Source organism: Sciurus carolinensis, unplaced genomic scaffold (genome assembly GCF_902686445.1).
Source record: "Sciurus carolinensis unplaced genomic scaffold, mSciCar1.2, whole genome shotgun sequence".
In the NCBI taxonomy this organism is placed as follows: Eukaryota; Metazoa; Chordata; class Mammalia; order Rodentia; family Sciuridae; genus Sciurus; species Sciurus carolinensis.
This window is the reverse complement of record NW_025920389.1, coordinates 88,477-114,340: the sequence shown is the minus strand read 5'-3', so window position 1 is coordinate 114,340 and position 25,864 is coordinate 88,477. Positions and strand designations below refer to the sequence as shown.

The 25,864-nt window shown below is 50.1% G+C and overlaps 2 protein-coding genes across 5 annotated transcripts; both read right to left on the bottom strand.

Annotated features, from left to right (window-relative positions):
• Window positions 1–5,178: 5,178 nt before the first annotated feature.
• Window positions 5,179–8,017, bottom strand: LOC124975672 (interleukin-36 alpha-like). 4 transcript variants are annotated; one of them, XM_047538262.1, is made up of 5 exons: window positions 7,758–8,017; window positions 7,546–7,659; window positions 6,978–7,117; window positions 5,857–6,070; window positions 5,179–5,344 (listed from the first exon to the last, which is right to left on the bottom strand). In XM_047538262.1, exons 1-5 carry the CDS (start codon window positions 7,765–7,767, stop codon window positions 5,256–5,258), a joined length of 567 nt encoding a protein of 188 aa, XP_047394218.1. In that variant the 5' UTR covers window positions 7,768–8,017; the 3' UTR covers window positions 5,179–5,255. The 4 variants fall into 4 exon arrangements, with proteins under 4 accessions (XP_047394218.1, XP_047394219.1, XP_047394217.1 ...); XM_047538263.1 differs by having other exon boundaries at window positions 5,213–5,404; XM_047538261.1 differs by lacking the exon at window positions 5,179–5,344 and having other exon boundaries at window positions 5,682–6,070.
• A 5,671-nt stretch (window positions 8,018–13,688) lies between these two features.
• Window positions 13,689–17,036, bottom strand: Il36g (interleukin 36 gamma). The gene is made up of 4 exons (XM_047538265.1): window positions 16,984–17,036; window positions 16,444–16,548; window positions 15,461–15,600; window positions 13,689–13,898 (listed from the first exon to the last, which is right to left on the bottom strand). The coding sequence occupies exons 1-4, from the start codon at window positions 17,015–17,017 to the stop codon at window positions 13,689–13,691; spliced, it is 489 nt and encodes a 162-aa protein (XP_047394221.1). The 5' UTR covers window positions 17,018–17,036.
• Window positions 17,037–25,864: the final 8,828 nt, after the last annotated feature.

Here is a 25,864-nt window from a genome sequence, read left to right as displayed (position 1 = left end):
AAGCAGGGCTCAGGGGACGTGGTGTGGCCCGTTCTCCTTGTTCCTGGGGACACCTGGCTCTCTCACAGCTCCCTGTGCTGGGACGGCTCAGGCAGGGCTTCTGTGGAGGCTCCTCTCCCCAGACAGCAGCTTCCTGTGAGGCTGCAGGTGGGCAAGGACAGGTGCAGCACAGGTCAGCCAGCGTGGAGCTGCTCAAGGGCAGAGGCGAGCAGGTCCCAGCACTGTGGGAACAAGCCAAGCAGCAGGAGCACTTGGCGGGACTCTCCCACGTCAGGTGCGTGGAAATTGTCCCATCTAGAGAGCCAGCTCCCTGGGATCTGGGAACACCTTTCCTGGGGCAGAAGAAAGAAGACCCAGTAAGCAGAAGTCCTCCCAACAAGTCCCAGGAGAGGTTACCAGTGGGGACACAGTGTCTCTGAAGATGGGCTCAGCTCCTTTCAGGAGAGTAGAAAGGGACAGCTCTCCTCCCAGGGCCAGCTCTCCTCCAAGGGACACTCTCCTCCAAGGGACAGCTCTCCTCCAAGGGACAGCTCTACTCTCAGGGACAGCTCTCCTCCCAGGGACACTTTCCTCCCAGGGACATCTCTCCTCTCAGGGACAGCTCTCCTCCAAGAGATGCTCTCCTCCCAGGGACAGCTCTCCACCCAGGGACAGCTCTTCTCTCAGGGTCAGCTCTCCTCCCAAGGACACTCTCCTCCCAGGGACAGCTCTCCTCCCAGGGACAGCTCTCCTCCCAGGGACAGCTCTCCTCCCAGGGACAGCTCTCCTCCCAGGGACAGCTCTCCTCCAAGAGATGCTCTCCTCCCAGGGACAGCTCTCCTCCCAGGGACAGCTCTCCTCCAAGAGATGCTCTCCTCCCAGGGACAGCTCTCCTCCAAAGGACATCTCTCCTCCAAGGGATGCTCTCCTCCCAGGGACAGCTCTCCTCCCAGGGACAGCTCTCCTCCCAGGGACAGCTCTCCTCCCAGGGACAGCTCTCCTCCAAGAGATGCTCTCCTCCCAGGGACAGCTCTCCTCCCAGGGACAGCTCTCCTCTCAGGGTCAGCTCTCCTCCAAGGGACAGCTCTCCTCTCAGGGACAGCTCTCCTCTCAGGGACAGCTCTCCTCTCAGGGACAGCTCTCCTCCAAGAGATGCTCTCCTCCAAGGGACAGCTCTCCTCCCAGGGACAGCTCTCCTCCAAGGTACAGCTCTCCTCCAAGGCCAAGCTGCAGCTCCCAGCTCTTCGGCACCCCATCCATTTGCAGTGCCTGGAGACTGAGGGGCCCTGTGGAAGGCAGTTATGAGCATCACTTGATGTATGGGGTGTGGGACTTGCACTCAGCAGCTGTGTGTTCAGAACTTCTCGAGGCTACCTTCCTGCTGCATGGCATCTGCGGAGGCTTTTCCAGCCCTGAGCCCGAGTCCCTTATTTAAACTGGGGACAACTTCCGGGCGTGGTCAAGGAGCCAGGCACAGGCAAACTCATTGTCCATGCAGCAGAAGAGGCTCAAGGACCCGCTGCCCTGGGGTCAGCCACGCCTTGCCTACCCTCCATCATGTCCTCCGCTCTTTCCCGCTCTTTCTCTCGGACATGCGGAGGCAGCCAGTAGGTCCTGGCTCACCTCGGCTTTTCCTTGACATCTTCTTCCCATGTGGAAACCATGCTGGGGAGCAGATGTTCAGCCATGAGACCATGCATTTCATCATGTGAATGGAGAAAGTGGTGACGCTTTCCCAGCCTGATCAGGATCCCGCAAACGTCCAAACAGCACCAGGCACCCAAACAGCACCAGGCGCCCTGAGTCTCCACTTCCCTAGAGCTGTAGCAGCACCCAGCTCATCAGGAGACATGCTGCGTGTCCAGTACAATCAGTGCAGTGCATCAGGTTTGACCCCAGCAAACACACACAGTCGCCAGTGGGTGCTGCTGCGTGATTCCTGCCCAGTGCCCACCAGGGCACGGGGACGACACTGGGCAGTGGGCTCTCTGCCTTGTCCCCACATGGTGCTCCACAGCAGGCTGGAGGCCCTGGCCTCCCGTCCACGGTTTTCCTGATGCTGGTTTGTTGACCTTTAAGGTTGTTGTTTGCCAACAACAACCGGGATTGTGTTCCTTCAAAAAGTGGCTTTTTCTGGCTTTTAATTTGATTTAATTTCTCCTTGACTACCCTTTTGTGTATTCCTCACTTTCTGGTTTTCAATTTTTTTTCCACTTCATCCTCATGGAATATTTTGTTGAGAATGTTCTGTTGTGCAGGCTTTCTAACTGTGAATTGTTTAACGTTATCAGGGAAGGTTTTTATTTCATCTTCAAATCTGAAACTTAATTTTGCTGGATATAAAATTCTTGGTTGGCATCCATTTTCTTTCAGAGCTTGAAATATGTTGTTCCATGACCTCCTGGCTTTGAGGGTCTGGGTTGAGAAATCAGTTGAGATCTGAATTGGTTTTCCCCTATATGTAATTTGCTTTTTTCCTCTCACAGCCTTTAAGATGTGATCCTTATTCTGTATTTTAGTCATTTTTATTATATTAAAGAAGAATGAAATTCTGGCATTTGCAGGTGAATGGATGGAGTTAGAGAATATCATGCTAAGTGAAACAAGCAAACCCAAAACACCAAAGGCCAAATGTTTTCTCTGATATGCAGATGCTAATTCACAATGGGGGGTGGATAGGGAAGAATAGAGTTACTTTAGATTAGGAGGAGGGGAGTGAAGGGAGGGGACAGGGCATGGGGTAGGAAGGACAGTAGAGAGAAGTAGACATTATTACCTCATGTGCATGCATGACTGCATGACCCATGTGACCAGGAAACATGTACAATCAGAAAAATGAGAGATTACACCCCATTTTATGAATGATCTATCAAAATGTATAAATCATACTATTGTCATGTAAAACTAATTACAACAAATAAAATAAATAAATAATTATTTTTTAAAAAGTGACTTTTTGATGATTTATTGAATGAAACGTCAAAAGGGAAACATTTGTCTAAACACAATTTGTACATGTGATACCTAAGTCATGACTGTCACCTGCTTCACCATATTGTAAGACGCTGTCCACTTTAGGGGCACACAAGGAGACTGCAGAGATGTTAAGATGCAAAAAGACAGGTGTGACCGTTAAATGGTGAAATGATGGTGTGTGGCCGACAGTGGACTCGGGAAAACATCAGTCAGGGTTCAAAGATCAGTCAAAGAAGATATGGCAGATGGGAACACAAGGTACCAAACAATTTAGAATCAAAAGTAATTTAAACAAACTGTGAAAAGTAGTAAGATAATTTGACTAAAAACATAGTCATAAGCTAAATATGGCTGCATATCTATCATCCCAGCTGCCCAGGACACTGAGGCAAGAGGATCGCTTGAGCCTAGGAGATCAAGGCCAGCCTGGTCAACATAGCCAGACTCAGTTTCCAAAACACAAGAAAAAAGTTGTCAGAGTAGGATAATTAATACTCTTTATCAGTAATTGATAGGCTGTGTGGAAGCTTTTCCCTTCCACTTTAGCCTCAATTGGCTAGTTTGGCATTTGTTCCTCCTGCCTTTTGGGTCAAGTCCAAGAAATCTGGTCATGAAGATTTCCCTTGTTTTCCTCTAGGACTTTCACGGCCTCAGGTCTTCTGTCAACACCATTAGTCCATTCTGCACACACAAGTTCATGCGGCCTTATGCACAATAGCCACGTTACGGAAACAACCTAATGCCCATTGGGGTGGGTAAGAAAAGGTGGGATACACGGACATTGGGATTCCATGAAACCTGAGCAAAGAGAAAAGCCTGCCTTTGGGGATAACCCAGGTGAACCTGGAGGACGTTATGCTAAGTGAAATAGGCCAGTCACAGATGACCAAGTAAATACTGCACGATTTCCCTTCAAAACAAGGTACCTCAGCCAGCAAAGCTGGTGGAAACAGAGAGTAGATGGTGGTTCCTGGGGGGGAAGGAAAAACAAGGAGCTGCTCTTCAATAGTATCGAACCTCAGCAGAGCAGGTTCCAAAGCCCTGGCGACCTGCTGTCAGCAGTGGCCTTCGAGTCACTAAGGCGTCTCCTGCACTTCAACTGTGTGAAGCAAACGATCTCACATCAAGGGCTCTCGCATGATAAAAATGATAGCACGTATCCCAGGGGGTTCTAGGAGGAACTGTCGTAAGCCCTAAGCATTTCTAAGAAAACCAAAAAGAAGGAAAATAAATAGCAGACATTCCCAAAGCAGTCGAACTCCTTTCAGAAAAGTTCCAGGCGATGGCAAAGGTGGCCGGGCTCCTGCCCAGCTCTGCCTGAGACCATCCGCCTCAGGGGATCCAAGAGCATCTCCGCTTGTGCCCGCCAACCCAGCATAATTGTTGATGGCCCTAAGTGTCCGGGTGGGCCCACTGCTCTTGGGAAAGCTGCAGAGGGAATGCAGAAGAGGAACAGGCCCGCTTCCTGAAGGAGCCCCAGGAAGAGAAACCTCAGAGAGCTCTGTGCCGAGAAAACTGGGATCTCCACCCGCAACCCAGCTGTTCCAGTGCCCAAAGGAGAAGGTGTCAGGGTGGGGAGAGGAGGCGGGGATGACGCCCGCGCCTGGAGTCGTCAATTGATCCAGAAAACAGTCTCCCGCATCCTTCTCCAAGGCTGGAGGGAAAGTGAAAACGTGATAGAAGGTTAAAAAAAAAAAAATTACAGCAGGACTCTACGGATGATTTGAAGAATCATCTTATTGCAAAGGATAAAATCTCAAGTGATATTTTTTAAGAAGAAACCATGTATTTAAAAAGAAATGGGAAAAGACAGGCCTTCAGAATAAAAATACCTCACAGTGAGCGACAGCCCTGTGGTGTTGGTGGTTTGTGAGTTCACAGGAAAAGCCCACCGAGGCTCCTGACACCCTTGCAGGGCAGAGAGGGGCAGTTTTCAGGTGCCTGTGTGCCCCACTGTGCACTTAAGTGTAGAGTATGGTTTCTACTGGGAGAGCCCTGGTTGTCCCAACTACCCCAGTCCCAGGGCCTAGGAGATGCTGGCTGATGAACTGACCACCGTCCCAACCATCCCGCAGGTCCTATTTGCCATGAGAGACTACATGGGAACCTACCTGGAAGCTCTAAAGCGCCTCACAATGCAAGGAATCAGTGTCACAACCATGCTGTTCCCTTAAAGTCATTCCACTGAGGTGAAAAACCTTTATTCCACAAATTTAACTCCTCCTGAGGTGGAGTGATAGTACTTTAGGTGAAGACTTTGTAAACATCAACGGTTCTTCATCCAAACCTGAATATAGGCTTCACTGAGAGGGAAGCCGAGCCCAGGAGGGATTCAACTTTCTTTTTGCTCTCTCCGTTTTGTGGAAACTTCTACAGTGGCTTCTTCCTGCTGGGATCCAAAAGGTCTTGGTTCAACGCCACAGAGTAACATATCAGAGAATCCAGAGACCTGGAATTTAAGACAAAAGAGTCCCATCCTCATTTCTTCATTGGAGCATCAAGGGTATGAAGAAGACCTTCTCTATTACTTTTGTACTGGTGCCATGTTTTAGCTCTATGGCACGGCAAAGGCCTCAATTTCCCCTGATCATTTTCCAAGCAACCCAGGTCATTGCATGGATATTTGGGGGGCGGCTAGACTTAGGTCATTACATGGATACACTGGGGTGGGCGGGTGACAGCAAGAAATCCTTGGGTGGAAAACCCAACCATTGGATCTCCCTTCCTCCTCCAGGCTGAGATTGTCCTGTCTGTCTTCCCTTCAACCTGATGTCCACTCTTGAAAACGGGGCCCAACAGTGGCAGCTCTGCCTGTCCTCCTTGAATGGGTCAGTGTGACCACGTTCCAGCCAGAAACACTTTGTTGCTGGCTGGAGAAATCTGCCCAAGCCCCAGACTGACCTCGATGCTCTCCAATCAACTCAAAGTCCGTGACGTAGGTTGTCCCCAGTTCCTGGGTCATGAAGAGTGGACAGTCTCCTTTGGAGCAGGCAGCAATGAACCAGCCAGGGAAGGCCACGGACTCGAAGGTCGACGTCCTGCCGTTCTCGCTGTGGTAGAAGAGGAAGGGCTTCACGGGCTCGCCCGAGTCATGCAGGGTTTTGATGCCTCTCTTCTGAAGAGCAAGAAGAGGGCCAACCAGAGCTGTCACCTTGGACTGTCACATGCTCCGTGCACATGGGTATTTCCACGATGGCTCTCCCTATCTGTCTGCATTCCCCACTCCAAACAGGTTGGGAGGACTCAGTTCATACTAGGGAATTAAGATGGTGCCACCCTGGGGCTGGCCTGGCCCGTGCACCACCGTTTCTGAGCTCTTCCCGATGCCAGGGCAAAATCGCCCGACTTGACAGCCACCGTTTCATATCTCACCATCAAAGTGTCTGCCCAGGCTTTTTTATTGAAAAGGGTTGAGAAAATTCCTACACCTAATTTAATTACCATAACACATGGTAATTTTTTAAATTGCTATAACACATGGTAATTTTTTAAATAATGGAAAATTGCAATTATTGAAATATTTGTTTTAGAGATTTATCTTTGTTTACTTAAAATGGCAATTTTGTTCAAAAAGATATTTGAATTAAGGCATGCACTTTGTGATAGGTTAACTGCTAAAAAATGTCCTTGGTGGTTTTACCCAGTGGGTGTGTGTGTGTGGCGTGTTGGGGTCAGGAATCACTTTAGGAAACTTTCTCCCTGCCAAGGTACTTTTCTAAGAACCTTTGTAGTTACGGAAGCACCAGGATGCACCCTGATGGCATCACAAAGGCATGGACACAGCCCGCTGTCCATCGGGCCCCAGCACTTCCTGCTTGATTACTTTTGTAGAATAAAATGGGCGATTCTAGCAGACTACATTCAAAACACCACTACAACTTTTTTCCTATTCTGTCACAATACACACAACCCCAAAAGAACCAAAAATAAACATGCCTAAGAATAGTAAATGAGCCCCTTGGACAATACACAGCAACCCTCTCCCGGTCAGGCAGCCCTGGACCCTTGTCTTCTGTCCTCACCTCGAGCTGCAGCGCCGGCTGCTCCCCGTCCTTTTTACAACACAGGCAGCAACTGGGCTCCAACAGCCCCAGGTACATGGGCATCCCTCTGTCCTTCTCTAGGGTCTCCAGGTGTTTGCATGGCATCAAGGTGACGGTGACTGGGAACAGTGCAAAAGGTGTCACTGTCGCCCCTTCCATGGCTGCATCTCTGAGCAGAGACTGAAGGCAGCAGAGGCTACGACCGGCTGACCAGCCTTCACGGAGTGGTCACCCTGCCCCTCGACACCTCCCTGTCCCTGAGGAACTCTTTCCATTACAAAAGTCAGCCTCTGGTGGATTTGAAATCGAGTCTTCCAGTAGGTCCCACTCTTTGGTCTAACTCCTCCAAGTTTCACATAGAAGGTTGTCCACCCTCCCCCTCAGCCCGCCTGGACTCATTCCTGTAGCCCAGACGGCACCAGGACCACCTCTGTCCATCATTGCCCACAAGAGGACAGACCCAGAGACCACGCCACCTGTGAAGTAAAAGGCTGACCACGGCAGCACTGGCCACAGGGGCTGCCCGCACCAGGCCTTGGCCACTCACTTGGAACCATCCGTTCCTTCCTTGGGACCATTACCAGGGTCTGGCCCTGAAGAACCCACACGCGGTGGCTGAGATCCTGCACGTACCTCCTGGATGGGACTTCCGAGCTTAATGCTGCAGAGAAAGTCAAGACGCAAAAATGCAAATGTGTGCTGACGAGGGTGCAGGGGTCCCCCCTTTCCAAGCCTTTGCCCTTCCGCAAAGACCTTTACCTTTGTGCATTGTGGTGGTGTTGCTTCAGAACTGCTGAGGGCTGGAAATGTTTCTGTGCACACTGAGTCGGTCCCAAGCTATGGTGTGACCCAGGGTGGGAGGGCTGCCCAACCGTGACCCCAGTCAAAATCTGTGCTCTCAGAAAGCACCAGACTTCCTTAGCTTCTTGGACTCAGCAGAAGCAACCACACCTATGAGCCTGCCCAGGCCCAGAACTAGAGTCCTAACAGGACAGATGTCCAGAAGCAAGAGGAAAGCAGAGGTCAGCAGACTTCCCAGGGGCCAGCTGCCACTGTACCCTGCTTACGCAGGACCCTGTGTTCCTGCCTTTGTGAGCCGTGGCTTCTGTTGCGCTCAGCTGCTCTAAGAGTCTCCGCCAGGGTTGGGCCTTTTATCCACCCAGGGAAGGAAGGAGGTTCTGCCTCGCTAGAGCCAGGACTGCCTGGAAGGTTAGGTAATCACTGGTTCCTGGTGTTCAGCGATTTGCTGAGTATCTATGCTAATAAATATCAATTGTAGCAGGGTCATGACTTATCCAAGCGTTCTGCAAAAGGAGGAACCTTTAAGACCAACAACCAGGAAATACAGTCCCAGAACTGCCCCAGGGAGATGACTGTCCTCTGGTGACATCAAATGACACACAGCCAAGTTATTCCTGAGAGTAGGATCCACAGCAGGTGAAGGTTGCAAGCTGCAGAGGTCTCCTAAGGCCTCTGTAACTTCTGGGCAGCCCTAGTCCACAGTCACCGCATTCTCTGCCCAGCAATGCCAACCCCAGTGGGCCCTCCTCCAGCTTCCCAGAGCAACCATGCCTGCTGCCTCGCCACCAGAGGAGCCTCACCCGCAGCAAGGCCAGCTCCTGGGCCTTGTCCCCCTCAGTGGCCTCCAGGTCACTATCTTACTGCAGGGGAAGGAGCCAGGTTGCCACATGCTCCACTCTGGGCCTGCAGTGCCTGACATCAGGTCTTCCACAGCGAGAAGCTGGGATGCTTTTCCAGGCTTTCTGGGAGATCCCAGCACCTGTCAACCTCATGCCTCAAGGGCTTTCGTTGCAGGGACAACTTCCACCAATAGGTGAAGGGACTGGTGGGTAATATCCCTGCCTCAATGTCCTGTGGTGAGACAATATGAAGGCTTCTCAGAGAGCCCATGGGGGCCCAGCCCAGTGACACATAATGATAACTAGCATTCCCATTATTGACTTTGCTAAGATTACCTCCTAAAGGAGCTCCCTACACCCAGGGTCTGCCTCGGGGACTACCCAAACTAAGGTACTAGTTCAGCGTGCAAAGGCAAGAGGCTTGCGTTCAGACGACGTGTGTTCAGAATCAGACTTTGCAGCGTTCCTAATCGTGCACATCCTTGAGACTCAAAGGTGATCTACAGGTGACGCATTAGCATCATCCGGCTGCTTGTCAGAAATGCAGGATCTCAGGCCCCAGCCGAGACCTATGAAGTCAGGATCCGAACAGGAGCATCAGAACCACAGTGCATTCTGCACATGCTCGTGCTCAGTTAGGCAGTCACGCCAGCCCAGGGGCTGCCCACTTGAGACTTCCCGAGGGCTGCCCAGCTGCCCGCAGTCCAGGGCTCTTCCCGCCCTCCTTCCTTCTCGCTCCTCTGCCGTGGGTGCCAGTCCCACCTCAGTCTGAAGCCCCCTCCTGCTCCTGTCCCTCCCTCCCTCCCTGTCCTTTCTGGGCACTTCTCTAGGCATCTTCTCTGCAAAGCACCCTCACTGACATGACCCGTCACCTGAACAAATCCCAGGAGCATGAAGAAGAGTTGAAAGAATACGTAATACGGTGACTTCGTTTCAAGTTTTCACACATGCAAACCCAGGAATACCCATTTTAGGGACGTATGTACATGTGGTGAGACGGTAACAAGAGGTAAACTGCTACAGAAGCCAAGGGAATGGTCGCCATCAGATCAGCTTGGCAGCTCCTCTGCCGGGAGTCAGAAAGGCGGGGAGGAGGGACGGCAGGGAACCCGGCTTCCGGGGCCGGCTTCTGCTTCTGCCGCTAGGGCCCGAGTTCGTGTGGGCTCCTTTGGTCTAGACCCCAGACGTACTTGTTAGAAATATTCCTTCACACCACCTCGGTATTTTAAACCACAGAAACAACATAGGTCCAGAAGAAATTTCTCAAATTTTCCTAAAATAATGAAAACTACACAATAATTCTCGAGTTATTGAGTGTTTGCTATATCCTCATTCCTGTGTTCACGTCTGGCAAGTTTTTAAAAAACTATATGTAAATCCAAATAAAATAAAATATTAATTATTTAGAAATTAGAAATAGATCAGGCATTGATAATAATAATCAAAATATAGCAGACTGTAGAAAGGAAGGCGGGAGGAGAGGCCCTGGGGTGCCCATTAGCATGAGCTGCATTTCGCGCTGCGTGATCATACAGAAGTGGATTCAGCTGTCATGTATGACTAAAGGACCGATAAAATAAATACATAAATAAAAAGAAAAAATGAAATAAAATCCTTTTATGAATGTTTTAAAGGTAAGTGTGTGATTTTAAAATCCAAAGACATGGATCCACGATGAACGGAAACCCTTAGCCCCTGTCCACACCCTGGGTCCCAACAGAGGCAGCCTCAGGCACAGGAAGCCCAGGGGCAGCTCCCCTTTCAGTGCAGAAAAGAAGGGCACTGTCCCGTCTGCAGCCCCCCACCACCGGAAAACCAACCACTGCCATTTGCGTAAAGCAGAAAGCACACTGTTGACAAAGGAAAGTTATTTTAAATTCAAATATTAAGGATTAGACCAGTAAATACTAGAAAATAGAGTTTATACAGACCATGAACACAGCCTGAGCAGTATGCTACGAAGTCAAAAATAAGTTTTTTACTCAGTCCTCTTGGCTCTCATCTTTCCACCCCAGGGAGGAAACCTTCACCGAAAGGTAGCCTGTGTTCCTGGGGTCTCACCAGCCCCCCGAAGGAGCCATAGGAGCCATGAAAAGCCGCCTGTAAGCTGCCTCACAGGAGAGACAGGCGGGCTCTTCTAGCTGTTACACTGGACATCCTTCTATCTCACAGGACCCAACCAGCCCCCTCCACCCATCCCGACGTCCACACATCCTGCCAAAATCTATACCTCATAATTTTGTCTGGGTCACCTTGCGAAGTTTATGTTATCACTGCAGCGCAAGCATTATGGACAGCTGGGTGGCGGGCAGACTGGGGCTCCACTTCCTCTCCTGAGCGATTCCATGTTTCCTCTGGAAGGAAGAACCATCTTGCCTTCGTTGCTTTTAATTTGTGCTTAATTTCCCACCGAACCCAACATCTGCACAGCGTCCCTCCTGTCAATTCCTCCCAACACACGGGCTGGTCGAGAGCCCGGTCACTCGCCCTGGAGCCTCCGCAGCGACTGCTGCCTGGATGCCCCGGCATCCCGCTGCCACCCTGGTGCCAGCTCCCAGCGTTTCTCTGGAACACAGTCCCTGCTTGGAGGAATCCACGTTTTTTTTCCCCTCTTTTTCCTTTCTTAGCTTAAACTTCCGTTTGGGCAGTGCTCCTTCTCCAGCAGCTTCTCAAGTAAAGTGTATGAAGCTAAATCTTGACAACGGGTTTTCTGCACTCTTATACTTAATTGACACAAGTATTTGCTGGAAATCATTTATTTCCCTTCACCAGTGGGAACCGCTGTTCCTGTGGCTTTTGGCTTTCTGTGCTGCTGCAGAGAAAAGCAAAGCCACGTGGCTTTTAGATGGCTTAGAAGTGACCAGAATCAGCTCAGCCAGCTTTTAGGATCCTCTGCCTGTCCTCCCTTGACAACACCACACTGTCTGATTTCCATCATCAAAGATGAAGGCTGCCCGTTCTTGAACTTCTTATAAATAATTACACAACACACACCCTTTGTGTCTGACATCTTTTCTACATTCATCTGGTTGAGTCTCTATCAGTGATTCATTTCCTTTCATTGTTAAATAACACTGAAGACACACTACTTATTTATCCATTCTCTGTTGATGGAAACTTGGGTTCTTTCTGGCTTTGGAATACTACGAAATTTTATTTGATGGCCTGAATGCTTTTATTTGAGTCATTTTGTTCAATTCACTTTTAAATCACTCAAGAGGAGAAAAACCTTAGAGAAGTAAATATCAACAAAATTGCAAAGAAGTATCTATACATAACTATTTCTGGAGAAGCACGCAGATTCTCCCACGCATGGTCAATCTGTCTTTTTGCACATGAAAGTCCACTGGGATAATTCAGGAAAGTATTTCCCAAGTTGGGCTAATCGATCAGTATTCCCTGGGGTCCTGGGTGAGATATTAATTTGAAGGCCCACCCCGAAGTGAATAAACTGCTGTTTCTAGGAGAGGGTTTTTAGCAGGTGCACACCCCAGGGCAGGCCACTGCCGTCTTGAGTTTAGAAACACAGGTCATCAGCACATTTCATCCGTTAGGATGTCTGGGTGGCCAGTGTTCCACCCAATGGGTCATCGGCTGATACCTTGCAAAATAAGGGCCACCCCATGGAGGGAGCGCGGAGGCTCAGACCTGGCTCTGCTGCCCTGTGGGGTCCTTGTGGCTGATTTCCCACATGTGTTTCACAACATCCCGTTTTGGCACAAAGGAATCTGAAGACCCAACCTCAAGAGTTATGGGGATCCTCTCTACCATGTCCCTCATGGAGGAGGAAAGGGTTGACTGCCGGAGGAGGGTGTTTCCATTACCCAAAAAACTAATCTACTCAATAAACACACGAGAGCCAATACTCTTTAGGAGACAGGGCATGATGGGCATGGCCGCACCAGCTCTGGCCTCTCCTTTATTTATAATATCAGGTAAAGGGGGCAGGACTTCTTCTGTGATGGACAGGATAGGGTGGAGCTAGGGGAGCCATTCTCTTAGGGGGAAAATTCCAGAAGGAGACAGGGAGCCACTCCCACGCAGCGCCACATGCTTCCCGGCAGTTCCTAAAGCCAGGCCTCTGCGACCCATGGCTCTGTCTAGTCTGATTCTGCTAAATCAGGACGGCTTCCCACAGAGGGTGGTTCTTCCAGTCCCATTAAACGCCAGTGCCCCTTGGCAAGTCCAGTGGTCCTCCCTTTCCTTGCCCACGAAGTGGAAAGGCTGAAGGAGAGGATGTGATTCATAAAAATCATCCCACTCCCAAAACAGAAGGTGAAAAGACAAGTCCCCGCACCACCTCGCGGCCCTTCCACCACGGGTTCCGCCTCTGCGGGCGAGCGCTTGGCTGTTCGAGTCAGACTCCTGAAACCTTTAGAGGAGCCCACACAACGGAAGTTCAGGGTCATGGACGTGGGTTATCCATTGTGACCACTGGTTCAGTGGGGGACAGCATCTCCAGCCCCATGCCTGTCACAAGGTACCAGGCTGCTTCTTCAGGTCCAGCTTCATCAAATTACCATTAAAAAAGGGAAAATAAGCGGCCATGGTGCGCAGCATGTCTGACAGTTCTGATCATTCCAGAACCTTCACGCCTCCTGGGGTCCAAAAGCCCCTCTCCTGGTGTGTTCAACCCTCCAAAACTCCCCGCGGCTAAAAGTCCAAAGAATCGTTTTTCAGTGAAAAAAATTGAATCTCAAATGCAAGAATATTTCACACGGCAAGCGTGTGCAAATCACGACCGCCTGCCACTCCTCGCCGGGCCTCCCAAGGTCTTGCACACCCTGGCGCCCTGCGCGGCCTCTCAGACGTGACAGGCTGTGGAGGGTAGGGTGGCTTCTGCTGGAGAGGAGCCTTCAGCCTGAGCTGCCTGCTCTGAGTCACGGTCAGCTCCTCAGTGGCCACAAGTCAGCACCTCCTCCTCCATAAAAGGAGATGATGACCGCAACCGGCTCCCCTCTTGGGCTGAGGTGACACAAACCAAGTCCTGCTGGGAGCTCACAAGCTGGAAGGCGAAGACCTCTGACCGAGCTACCACCCCATGCGGCGTTCAAGCCTTTAAATCCAAATTGAAGTTAGTGTTGTACACTTTCCCCAGGTCGGAAGTGAGGAGGAGGGGCTGGCCTCTCTTGGAGGAGGCGATGAACCAGCCTGGGAAGGCCACGGACTCGAAGGTGGAGGTACTACCAGCCTGGACGCGGTAGAAAAGGAAGGGTCTCACGGGCTCTGCTTGGTGGTACAGGTCCAAAATCTTCTGCTCCTGAAATGTGGGACAGAACACCCAAGGGGTGGAAAAGAAGTTGCTAGAAATGTTGCAAGTACTTTGCACACAACCAATAAATAACCCTTTCAAAGTTCAAGAAAGCCTTGCCCATCTGTTAGCAGGACTGGAAAAGTAAGTTTCCAAGAGCCTCAGAGTGGCTCCCAACCCCACCCTCAAATCCAGAGCGAGGAACCGGGGGCGGGCCGAGGAACCAGAGGCCGCCCTCGGACGGTGAGCTGGCGCTCCTCTCCACAAGGGACTGAAGGACAAAGATGTGAATTTGCAGAGGTTGGCTAATGACCTCGCTGACCACAGCCCAACAGTGAGCTCAACACCTGGAAGAGCAACTGTCCCAGCCAAGGACAGCCAGCTTATTTAGGTAAAATAAGTTTTATTAAGTAGATCATGTATGTGCAAGATCTCAAGAGACCCAGGACTGGTTCATAATTCCAGCACCTTCCACCCGGAGTCGGGGTTTCTCACGTGGGATTCCGTTACTCAGCAATGGCTTCCCGTCATTTAACCAACTCTTTGGGTGGCCAGACACCTAGGAGTCATCCTTGACATCTCCTTTGACCTCTCTCCCATCATCTGACCCAGCACCACGGCCTGAGGACTCCATCTCCAAACACCCCTGGAACTGAGCCCCGGCGGGTGCCCCCCACCCTGCACACGGGGCCTTTGCCGGTCAGCGCACCAGCATCTCTGGCTGGAATGCTCACTGCCACCTCCTAACTGTTCTCCTGGAATGTACTCCATTCCCAATCAACCGTTCTCCACAAAGCCGCTGAGCAAGCTTTAAACTAAAATAAGGACAATAAATGAAACCGAGTTCTCTTCTGGCTTAAACTTCTTGCATGAAGTTTTGTTGTAATTACCACAAAATCCAAACAAAGCCTGGTCTCAACTCTCCAACCCTCACCTGCCTCACTACCCCTACCTCTGACCTCTCCCCTCTCCAACCCTCACCTGCCTCACCACCCCTACCTCTGACCTCTCCCCAAACGCAGATTCTGCTCCAGCCACACCTGTCTCTGCCTGTAGCTCAGAGACACCGAGGTGTTGCCGCCCAGGGGCCTGACGCTCCCTGACTGGACACTCTGCCTCCACACCTGCCCAGGCGGGCTCCTCCCCAGGACCCAGGTGTCAGCTCAGATGCCAGCTCTTCAGGGACAGCCTCACTGACCATCCTAGCCAGAGTGACCTCGACTCCCACCCCTCTGCCATCTGGGCTCGTTCCTGGGTCATTTCCTTCCTTTCCCTGCATTCTGCTGGGCAGAGAGGTGCAGTTTCACAAATGGAAGAGCGTCCGCTCCTTTTAGACCACACCTCTGCCTCCCCCCCACCAATCCCTACTCACTGGGATGATGGAAGTTCCACAAACCACCCTGCAGTCCAGGCCAGCATCCTGCCCACACTGACCCCGTCCTGCTGAGCATATGCTTAGGAAAAGGAGAACGTCTCCTTCCTTTTTAATTCTAAAATTAGAACCTTTTACCAAGTAAGATTCTCGTAAAGAAACATGGTTTTTTTCAATGCTATTTTTCTCCGTCACTCACCTTCAGCCGCAGTATGGGCTGTCCTTCGACGTCCTCACAAAACAGACACATGTCTGGATCCTGGATGCCCAAGTAGATGGGGACCCCTCTGTCTTGCTCAAGGGACTCTGGGTACTTGCACGGGATGATCGCGACAGTGACTGTAAAGATAAGCAGAGGACAGGCCTAGTGTCCTTCTGAACAGTTCTAATAGTTACTATGGAGTTAGCAGCATCCTGTGTTCCCAGTGGGGCCGGAAGACCCCTGGAGAGTATGATGCCTGCCACACCAAGCCCACCATTTGTCCAACCACTGCATCCACCCGCCACATGCACCCACCCTCCCTCCCATCCCACATGGCAGTCACTGACCCGGTAAATGGAGCACACAGAGACGCTGATGGCCAACCTGCCCTTGAGATTGGGACACCCGAGCCTGAACATCTGGAGACGAGCATTCCCTGCCCCAATCCCCTCCTGATCCCCAGAGCTTTGTCCCCTAGCAAGCTCTGCTGGAGTTTGCCTTCCTGTGGTGTCTCCTCAGTCCTTCCAGGACCCTCGAGGCCACACAGTCAAGCTGCTCCTCTTGCACAGAACAGATGAGCTGCTTCCGACCGCTGAGGTGGCCCTCCCAAGCCCCAGGAGCTCCTCCACCCTGATTTCTTTAGTCTAAAGTAAACCTCTCTGGCTTTTCTTCCCAGACAGTTATGAGATTCTTTCCCTTCCAGGGGGGCCCCATTGAAAGTCACACTCTTTCGGGCACATCAAAATTGCATATATTTATGGGGTACGATGTGATGATCGCGGTATGCAGCAGGGGACGTAAGGGGACCTTTCATTCATATTTCATGGTGGTGACAGCATTCAAAACCTCTCTTCCAGCTCGTGTGGAACACACGCTGCCATTAAATACAGCCCCCCCTCCCGTGCAGTGGACATCTGCCCTCATACTCTGTCAAAAGGCCACACGGGGGGGGGGGGCGCCAGCCACAGGTGGACCCTCACCTGAAGTCACATTGCTGCTCCGTGGAACGATCACCAGGGTCTCTCCCTGCAGGATCCACACCTGCTGGTACAGATCAGAGACCTCCCCAGTCTGAGGCATGAATGCTGGTGTTTGGAAGGGAAAAATGAATGAAGAAACATGAAGTGCAGGCTGCTTCACTGGACTCTCGAGAAAGACCGCCTACACCAGGCTCCCGTAGGGGGACCGGGGTTCACACCCGGAAGAGGCCACTCTCGGGACCCCTCGCCCCAGCCTTGCCAGCAGAGCTGTGGGCTCTGGCGAGGAGGGTGACGAGCAGCCACAGTACCTGGTGCGGGGACCGGGCCACCCTTTGTGGCTGTGGCTTGGAGGGCCCGATGCTGGGACCAGCCCGGTACTGATGAGCCGTTATCCCCTGCCTCCAGAATCCCATGGCCCCGGGGGCAGGGAGACAGCCCCACGCAGTATGGGCCGCACACGAGAAGGGGCAGAGACGCCCGTGTCCAGAGGACACAGAGGCGAAAGTGGTGGCCAGGCCTCTAGCACCCCAACCAACTCACCTGCCTCAGACACTTGTTTCCCAGTGTCCCTCATTGTGGTGTTGTGTTTTGCGGGAACCTGTGGGGACAGTGACAGGTGAGCTTGGGACACATTTCCAGGACCTCCCAGGACACGGGGCCTCAGGCACTCATTCTCTACGGGAGCGAACGCCTGCCTGAGACGGAGCTCTCAGAAGATGAGGCCTCCTATGGGACAGAACCTCCCGACGGTCTCAGGGAGAGGGAGCAGGCCGCACTCTCCTCCACCCAGAGATCCAGCCAACGACATTCTCTCCCTGGAATACCCAGGGCCAGACACGACCCTTGGCCTCAAATTCCCACAGGCCTCTGCTGCCGGCGTCTCCTCCTCCTTGAGGTCCTTCCGCCTCCTTGGCATCCATTTCTACTAGGGGCAAGCGAGCGCCCCATGCCAGGGCAACTCTGCAGAGGTCCCAAAATTCCCCAAGAGAGGCAGTGAGTCCCACCCCGGACTCGAGCCCCGGCCCTTCACTAAGCCCCAGACACAGAAGGCCCCAGAGTTAGAGGACTTTCCAGCTAGGGTGTGCCTGCCCGGAGCAGCCCTTACCAAAAGCCCAGGGGACCAAGTGTGGCTCCGGTAGCTTCCAAGAGCAGCGATAGTCACTGGCAGAGTCTGGGTCATTTATTTGGAGGAGCAGAGAGGGAGGCTCCGGCTCCTTTGGTGGGTGTGACAGATGTACAACAGGAAAGAAATCCAGTCCCTCCCGCTGGAAGGTCTGGGAGGCTCAGGTGAAGAAACCGTGGAGTCAGCACAAGAGTGACTCGTCTGGGCTCCCTGGGAAAGAGACACTGAGCCAAGCCCCGCAGGCCAGCCTCGGGAAACAGAGGCGATGACAGACCCCGGGTTTCTCAAAAGGGGAAGCAAGGGGACTTTCCCAGGCTCAGCCCTCCGGCCATGCTGAAGTCAGGAGAAAGAAAGAAGGCTCGGCAGGTAGGAACACGGCCCCTCGCCCATGTGGCTCCTCCAGCAGGCGACACCGCAGCAGCCGCAGGCTTCTGCCGAGAGGCTGGCAAAGAGGAGTGTTTAAACAGGGACACGCGTGACCTGGAGCCCACGGCCTCTCCCAAGAAGGAAAAGTGCCTGGTGGACGCACTGATGGACACAAGGCCACGTGAGTGCCTGTGACCGCCTCACACCTAAGACCCCGGGAAGCCCCAGCACTCTCCCGGTGTGGCAGCTTTGCTTGGATTCGTTTTAATAAATCGTTGTACTCGGCTTTCTCCTTCCGCTGTCTGTGGCGCTCTTCCTGTGAATTCACAAGACAAAGAATCCACCTGACTCTGTGCTCCGAGTTACACGTCCCTCGGTGGGTAGGACTGGAAACTCCAGGCCCTGGCAGGACAAGGTCTCAGGGTCCTGGCACTGGGAGCTGGCCCTCCACCGCCTGGCCCTCCATCCTACTTTCTGGCCTCGGAAGAGCATTATCCTTTCCCGTCGAGGCCCCAATCCTGCCATCTCTGTTTGTCTGCTATCACAGGAGAGAGTGATAATGAATTCAGACGCCTGCCTATTCACAGTCAGGCTTAACCAGTGTCACCTCTCTTGAGTTCCCTCTGCCCTGCTGAACATTCCCTCCATTAAGTCTTGGTCCCCTCTTGGGGACATTCACCAAGGTAGCATCTGAAGTTTCCGTCACCTGGCTTCTCTGTTTCAGTTGGGATCCAACCTGGGAGACAGAACCTGCCCTAGGAATCGCAGGCGAATGGAACTGAGTGCAGGGAATCGGGCAGGCCTACGTCAGCGGGCTGAGGGAGGGGGCCGCTGAGGTATCCCAGAGGTAGAGGCACAGGCCGCAGCGAGGACCTGGGCGCTTAAGTGAAGGCCCTTGTAGGATTGATTCCCAGCTCTCAGGGAGAAGGATCCTCTACCAAATGGTTCTCAGACCCCATGCAATCTGGTGGACGCTTGAATCATGAAGGCCAAGGGTAGGAGTAAACCAGGAGATGCCCAGAGATCCAAAGGACACACCCAGAGAGCTACATTTTCACTGACTCAAAAGCCCATGACATAATTTGAACTTTTCATGCCCAGGTGAAGATTGCACAAGCCGGCATAATCCGGGCTTTTGACTATCCTCCTTAGCCTCAGTGTCTTATTTCACATGGCCCTGACCTTTCAGTAGCTTCCTAGCATTCAGAGAATATAGCCTTTCCCAGATTTCCCAGCTCTCAGTATCCACTCTAAGGTTCCCAGTTTAAACTTTAGTGTGAATTAGTATAAGAGAAATTAGAGGCAATAGGGAGGTGCATGTTTGTTTTCTACTCCTATAACAAAACACTTGAGGCTGGGTACTTTATAAAGAAAAAAAGTTCATTTAGTTCACATTTTTTGGAATTTTTTGGAAAGTCCAAGATGGCTCAGCCTCTGCTGAGGGCCTCGAGGTGAATGGTGTCACCATAGCGGGAGAAGACATGAAAGCAATTGTGTACAAGACAGAAAGCCACAGTGGAGAGGGGCCAGCCTTGCTTTTTTTCTAACAACACTTTCTCACTGAAACTAAAAATGGTTTCTAGGTCAGTGCTCCCAGTGACCTGGCTGGCTCCCATTAGGCCCTACCCCCTAAATGTCCCAACACCTCCCAAGATCACACACTGGGAACCAAACTCCCAGCACTTACAAAGCACAAGCAAATCCTTTCCAAAGCACAGCAAGTGGCGATGGTGATAAAAGGGGAGAACTGACCATCGGGGTTGATCCTTCAAGGCCAGGAATCTGCTGATGGAAAGGTCCAGACCTTTTATCTCAGGCTGGAAGGGTAGACATTTTGATGACTGGTAGCCTGGCTTGACCTGAGAAGACTAGCAATATCGACACTAGTCATCAAAAGCAAAGACCATAGCTTTGCTCTGTTAACAATCCAGTCACCAGATTCTCTCTATTAATGTCACATTACCTTGGAGAACAGGGACAGTGATGCACGTCATTAACCTTGGCCCAAACTGAGTTACCCAGAAGGCCAAGTTTCTTAGACATGGAAATGATTTTAAAAGAACTCAGTCCAGATTCCAATTCTCAGGCTCTAAGACACAATCAACCATGTTTGTTTGGTAATTAGTTCTGCTAATTCGCTCATTTTGCATACTCATGAATTTTTAAGTTGAGGGACCATCAAAGGAAGCAGGTAGGGTGAAAGAGTTTGATCATCCCTCATCATGGGAATCTCTAGAATTTGCTACCAGATGCCAGCCCACATCTTATTCATGTAACCAGGCTCATGGTCAGAACTCATAAAAGAAAGGAAAATTGTGGAGCAATAAAAGTTATGTGGCCTTCGAGGATGTCTAGTAGACTAGACTTCGGATCTCGATTCCCAGGTCCAGACCCAGAGCTTGCTGCTGGGATGCTCGCCAATTCCCTTGGAACTCCAAAGAGCCACGGACCCTACAAGAGCTACGTATGAGCAGGGCTAGAAGTCCGGTCCACTAGAAAAGAACCAGAACGGGCGGGGCGGCATAGCCTGTGCCGCGGAGACCAACGCAGGTCCATTGGTACTCTCGTGGACTGGAGGCAAAGCCAAGGAGGCTCCCTGGGGCAGCCTCTGCAGTGGAGCCTTTCCCTGGCTGAACCATGAGGTTGGCATGTTCAAAGGCCTCTGCCCCTCCACACGGCCCCCTCCACGCGGCCCCTGCCCGTGGCCCACGCCTCATTCCCCGCGTGCTGATCCATCATGTCTTCCTGAAGCCCGTCCCCGTGCAAGCCCAGACTCTCAGACCATGCTGATTCACACCTTCTGTCTCCCTCAAGTGAAAACAAAGGACCACGTGACAACCCAGGGCTACTCAACAACATGGCAGAATCAGCAGAAGCATTGGAAAAATTAAGACAGAGCCACCCCTAGAGAACCACAGAGCTGTCTATCTCTGTAAATTTCAACACTATTGATCAAATTGTGCACTTACCTGCTTCAACCACAACAGAGATAAGACAATAAAAAGCCATGACTGGACAACGCCTCATACACACCTGAAAAGGAAATGCTAAGTTAAATGTCTACCATTTGAAACTTCCGGACAAAGAGCCAAATGGAAGAGAACTAGGAGCCTTTGCCTAATGGTTCATGTCACTCAGAATGCAGAAGTCGTGGAAGAAAAGGTGAAAAATTTGATAGCACCCAAATCGTAGAATTTTGGACAAAACACACCATGAAAGAAAATTAAAAAGATGAGCTACCGGGGATGGGGGGGCTAGTTGCAACACATCTAACAAGCAAATGATTTATATCTAAAGTTTTCAGGGGGGTTCTTACTAATTGATAGGAAAACGCAAATAGTTCTATAGAAAAACGAACAACAGATATAAAAAGCATTTACTGGGTAGAAAACACACAAGCCTGAACATTCTAAGTAATTATGATTAATCCACACTAGTAATTAGCAATAGGCAAATCCAAGCAATAATAAGATTCGGTTTCCACCCATCAGGAAGACACAGATCCAGGGACAGCCGGCAACCATGGGAGGAAACAGATTCCCGCACCAGGTCAATGGGCGTCTGAAACCCCGCAGTCTTTTTTTAGCCCGCTTATTTCAAAGCAGGTCTTGCGCTCCAAATGCCTGCTGGCAATTCCCAACCACGCCTTCTTAGCAATGACCTCTTCAAATTTTTGGTAGCCACCATCATTGAGAAACTGTTCCCACAAGTGAGTGGGTGGAAATAGTATTTATCTTTTTTTTTCCTGATGAACTTTCTTAGGATGGATCTGGATGGCTTCATAGGTTTAAGTTGTACTTGGAAGGTGCCACTATTTACCTCTGCATCTTTTTCTGATTTTCGATTGAAGATTTTCAGTCAAACACCTGGCGGTCATTGCAGCCCGCATGCGCACACAGATCCCCCGGGGCTTCAGGCCCCTTGACTCACTGCTATCCACACTCCTTGCTGTGGGTTTCACTGAGTCCTTCTCTGCACAATAATGTGCCTGGAAACTTTTCTTCTCAGTAATTCTAAGCAGTGTGATTGAAGTGGGGACTCCTTCCTAAGAGGTTTCCTTTTCTGTCTCTTAACAGCTGCACCCGCAAGGTTTGCTTCCATGGGAGCTGTGCAGGCACCGGAGTCGCCTGGAGCCAGGGGAGGTGTCCAAGCTACTTGCGTGAGCAAGTCCTGCAACCCAGACGTCGGCCCGAATGAAAGATGCTGAGGAGGCGCTGTGCTCTGCCTCCGGAGGAGCCCCTGCTGAGCCTGCCCGGGGGCTGAGTGAGCTCGCTCTGCTGCATCTCAGGTGCCGCTTGTCTCTTTCCAGAGCCTTAATTTTCCGTATTTTACCGTGTTTTCCTTAACATTAGGAGCTGAGCACAGCGCTAGCCCCTGCGGATTCCTAATCACAGAGAACAGTTTTCTCACTCAAGGGTCTTTGGGATCCTGCTGATTCTGTAACAGCACCAACCGCACTAGCACCAAGTGTCTCGTGGCCACGTTCCTTCACTTCACCGTCCCCAGTGTGCAGCCCACTCCGCGGGCTGGGTAGTGGGCGGTTCTGCTGGCGTACCTGCGGATATTCACGGTGGCCCCTTGCTACCAGCATCTGAGCTCAGTCGCGTGAGAGAAGCTAGACGTATTCCTCATTTTGCACTTGCAGGCATTTTAAAAAATTATAACCTTTATCTAAGAATGAAAATTAATTGCATTTAAAAACTCAAATGGAGTATTATAGTATATACATTGTCTTTCTTGTGACATTTATGAACTACAAAGAGAAATATGATAATTTTTTTTAACAATTTAGTAATCATAACTCAACAGATACCACCTGGATCAAATGATCAGTTAATATCATCAGAAATAGTGATTCCGCCGTTTATCAGTGACAAGTTCTGCTTCCTCAGATGTTGAAGTATAACAACCCAAGAAGCACGCTGAGGCAAGCGTATGAAGCAGGTTTTATTTAAAGGTAGTAACGCAGACTTCTTCTGGGAGGGAGAAGGGGGCCATGGCTGATGTTCTAGAATCCCAAGATGAGAGCGCACCCTGCATCTTTTAGAGATTAGGTTCCCCTCTGTTCTCCTGTTCTCTTCCCCCTTATCTCTCTCCTTCCTTCCTACATGACGAGGCCCAGGAGTGCCGTTGAGATGCAAAAAGGTGAGCAGCAGATGGCAGGAGGAGGGCCAAAGTGATTCAGACAGGTGGGGGCCCAGGGGGCATTAATGAGCAACTCCCTGCCTGCAGCTTTTCGGGAGGGGCAGTTAGGCAGTTAACCTTGGTGATCAAAAGGGCTCTGGAGACACTGACCTTCCAATCTCCCGGGAGCGGTCTCCAACTTCCCAGACTCAGATGGCCTCCAACCCTCAATTGGACCAGATTTCCTGTTCTACACTAACTGCCTGTCCTCAATTCTGGCTTCAATAGGACTCCCAGGTGTGGACCCCAATTTTGTGCCCTGATAAGGGCACACTGCTTCTGTGGTATTCTTGCCAAAAATACTTATTCTCAATGTAATTAGAGGAAACATGAAGCTCATTCAAGAGACCTCCTGTAAACTAGCCAAGACTCTTTTAAAAAGTGCCAAGGTCATACAAGATACAAACTGAACAATGGCTACAGATTGAAAGAGACGAAGAAGCTACAACAGAATCCGGAGGCTGAGGCAGGAGGATACAACATTTGAGGCCAGGCTGCACAATTAGGGAGACCCTGTTCCAAAATAAAATAGAAAGGCTTGGGGATGTGACTCAGTGGTAAAGAGTCCCTGGGTTCAATCCCCAGTACCAAAAAAAAAAAAAAAAAAAAAAAAATACAAGTAAACAGACAGTTGGGACCATGGGATTCTTGATTGGATTCTGGAACAGAGAAAGGACATCAGGAGAAAAAATTGTTGACATCCAAATAAAGTCTGTAGCTTGTTAGTATTTTACCAAAGTTAATTTTCTGGATTTGATCATTATTATAGGGTTATATTTTTAATGCTAGAGGAGGGCATGAATGGTATATGTGGACGCCACTATTTTCTCAACTTTTAAAATAACTATTTCATAACAAGGCTCCCAAAGCACAGGAAATCAAAGCAAGAATCAATAAATGGGATGGATTGAAACTAAAAAGCTTTCTCTCACCAAAGGAAACAATCAATAATGTGAAGAGAGAGCCTACAGAGTGGGAGAAAATCTTTACCACATGCACTTCAGATAGAACACTAATCTCCAGATTTATAAAGAACTCAAAAAACTTAACACCAAAAATACAAATAACCCAATCAATAAATGGGCTAAGGAACTGAGCAGACACTTCACAGAAGAAGATATACAAGCAATCAACAGATGTATGAAAAAGTTTTCAACATCTCTAGTAATTAGAGAAATGCAAATCAAAACTACCCAAAGATTTCATCTCACTCCAATTAGAATGGCCATTATCAAGAGTACAAGCAACAATAGGTGTTGGCGAGGATGTGGGGAAAAAGGCACACTCATATATTGCTGGTGGGACTGCAAATTGGTACAGCCACTCTGGACAGCAGTATGGAGATTCCTCAAAAAACCTGGAATGGAGCCACCATTTGACCCAGCTGTCCCACTCCTCGATTTATACCCAAAGGACTTAAAATCAACATACTACAGTGATGCAGTCACATCAGTGTTCATAGCTGCTCAATGCACAATAGCCGGATTGTGGAACCAAACTAGGTGTTCTTCAGCTAATGAATGGATAAAATATTTCTATTCACACGATATAAATAGAATATTTTGGAAACCCAATGATAGTCTGAAGTCCTAAGACTAATAGTCTTCCCCTTAATGAATTGGTTTAGTTAGATTATATCTTATTACTCCTCCTTTACAAAGTTAACTGAGCTATGTGTAGACCTTTAGAATATAGATAACCAGAGATAATTTTAACTTTAGAATAGGTTTTAGAATAAGTTTATTGGGTTGTTTGAAAAAAAAAAGACAGTGGCTCAGGAGGCTGAGGCAGGAGGATCGTGAGTTCAAAGTCAGCCTCAGCAACTTAGCAAGACGCAGTTAGCAAATCATTGAAACCCTGTCTCTAATAAAAATATTTTTTAAAAAACAGGCTAGGAATGTGACTCAGTGGTTAAGCACCCCTCGGTTCAATCCCCAGTATAAAAAAAAAAAAAAAAGATAATAATCCAACTGGAATTTGGAAGGGAATATATTGAATTTATAAATTAATTTGGGGGGAACTTGATAATATTGTCATTGCATTAAAGCCATGCCTCCATTTATTCAGATTCTCTTCTGAATCCTTTCTTAGATTGTAAAATTTCTTCACATAGGTCCAGTGTATTTTTGGTTGTCCACTCCAGATAGTCGCAGTATTTATTGCTATCATAAATAGCATTTTTGATCATAGAGAGGTGAGTCCTGATTCTCGGTGAGCTTACACCCTGATAAACCCATCATAAACTGAAAACGTCCCAAGTCACAAGTGCATCCAACACACCCAACCTGCAGAACATCAGAGCTTGGCAACACCGTGCTGCAGAGAGCCAGCATCTCCCCTGGGGACCCCGAGGCTCAGGGAGCTGCCACCTGCCGCTACTGCCCCGCGAAAGAAGAGGACAACTGGGGGGAGATGGAAACTCGAAAGGGTTTCTGCCGAATGCACGCAAATTTTGCCTTAGGTTCAACCACCCAAGTCGGGATGGTTGGTGCTCCTGTTGGTGACTGCTCTTCCCAGCTCTGCGTCACCCTCTAGTAACACACTCACTGAACTCTGACCGGTTCGGTAGTTGTTATTGATCTACCGTTGCCCTGTAATTTTCAAATAATGACACTTCTATCTCTTCCTTTCCAGTGCTTGGACCTCTCGTTTCTCCTTCTCCCAAAGCAGTGGCCAGGAGCACACCTCAGCCTTAACAGGATCGGGCCCCTCTGTCTCGCTCCTGACCTTACGAGGATGAGTTTAGAG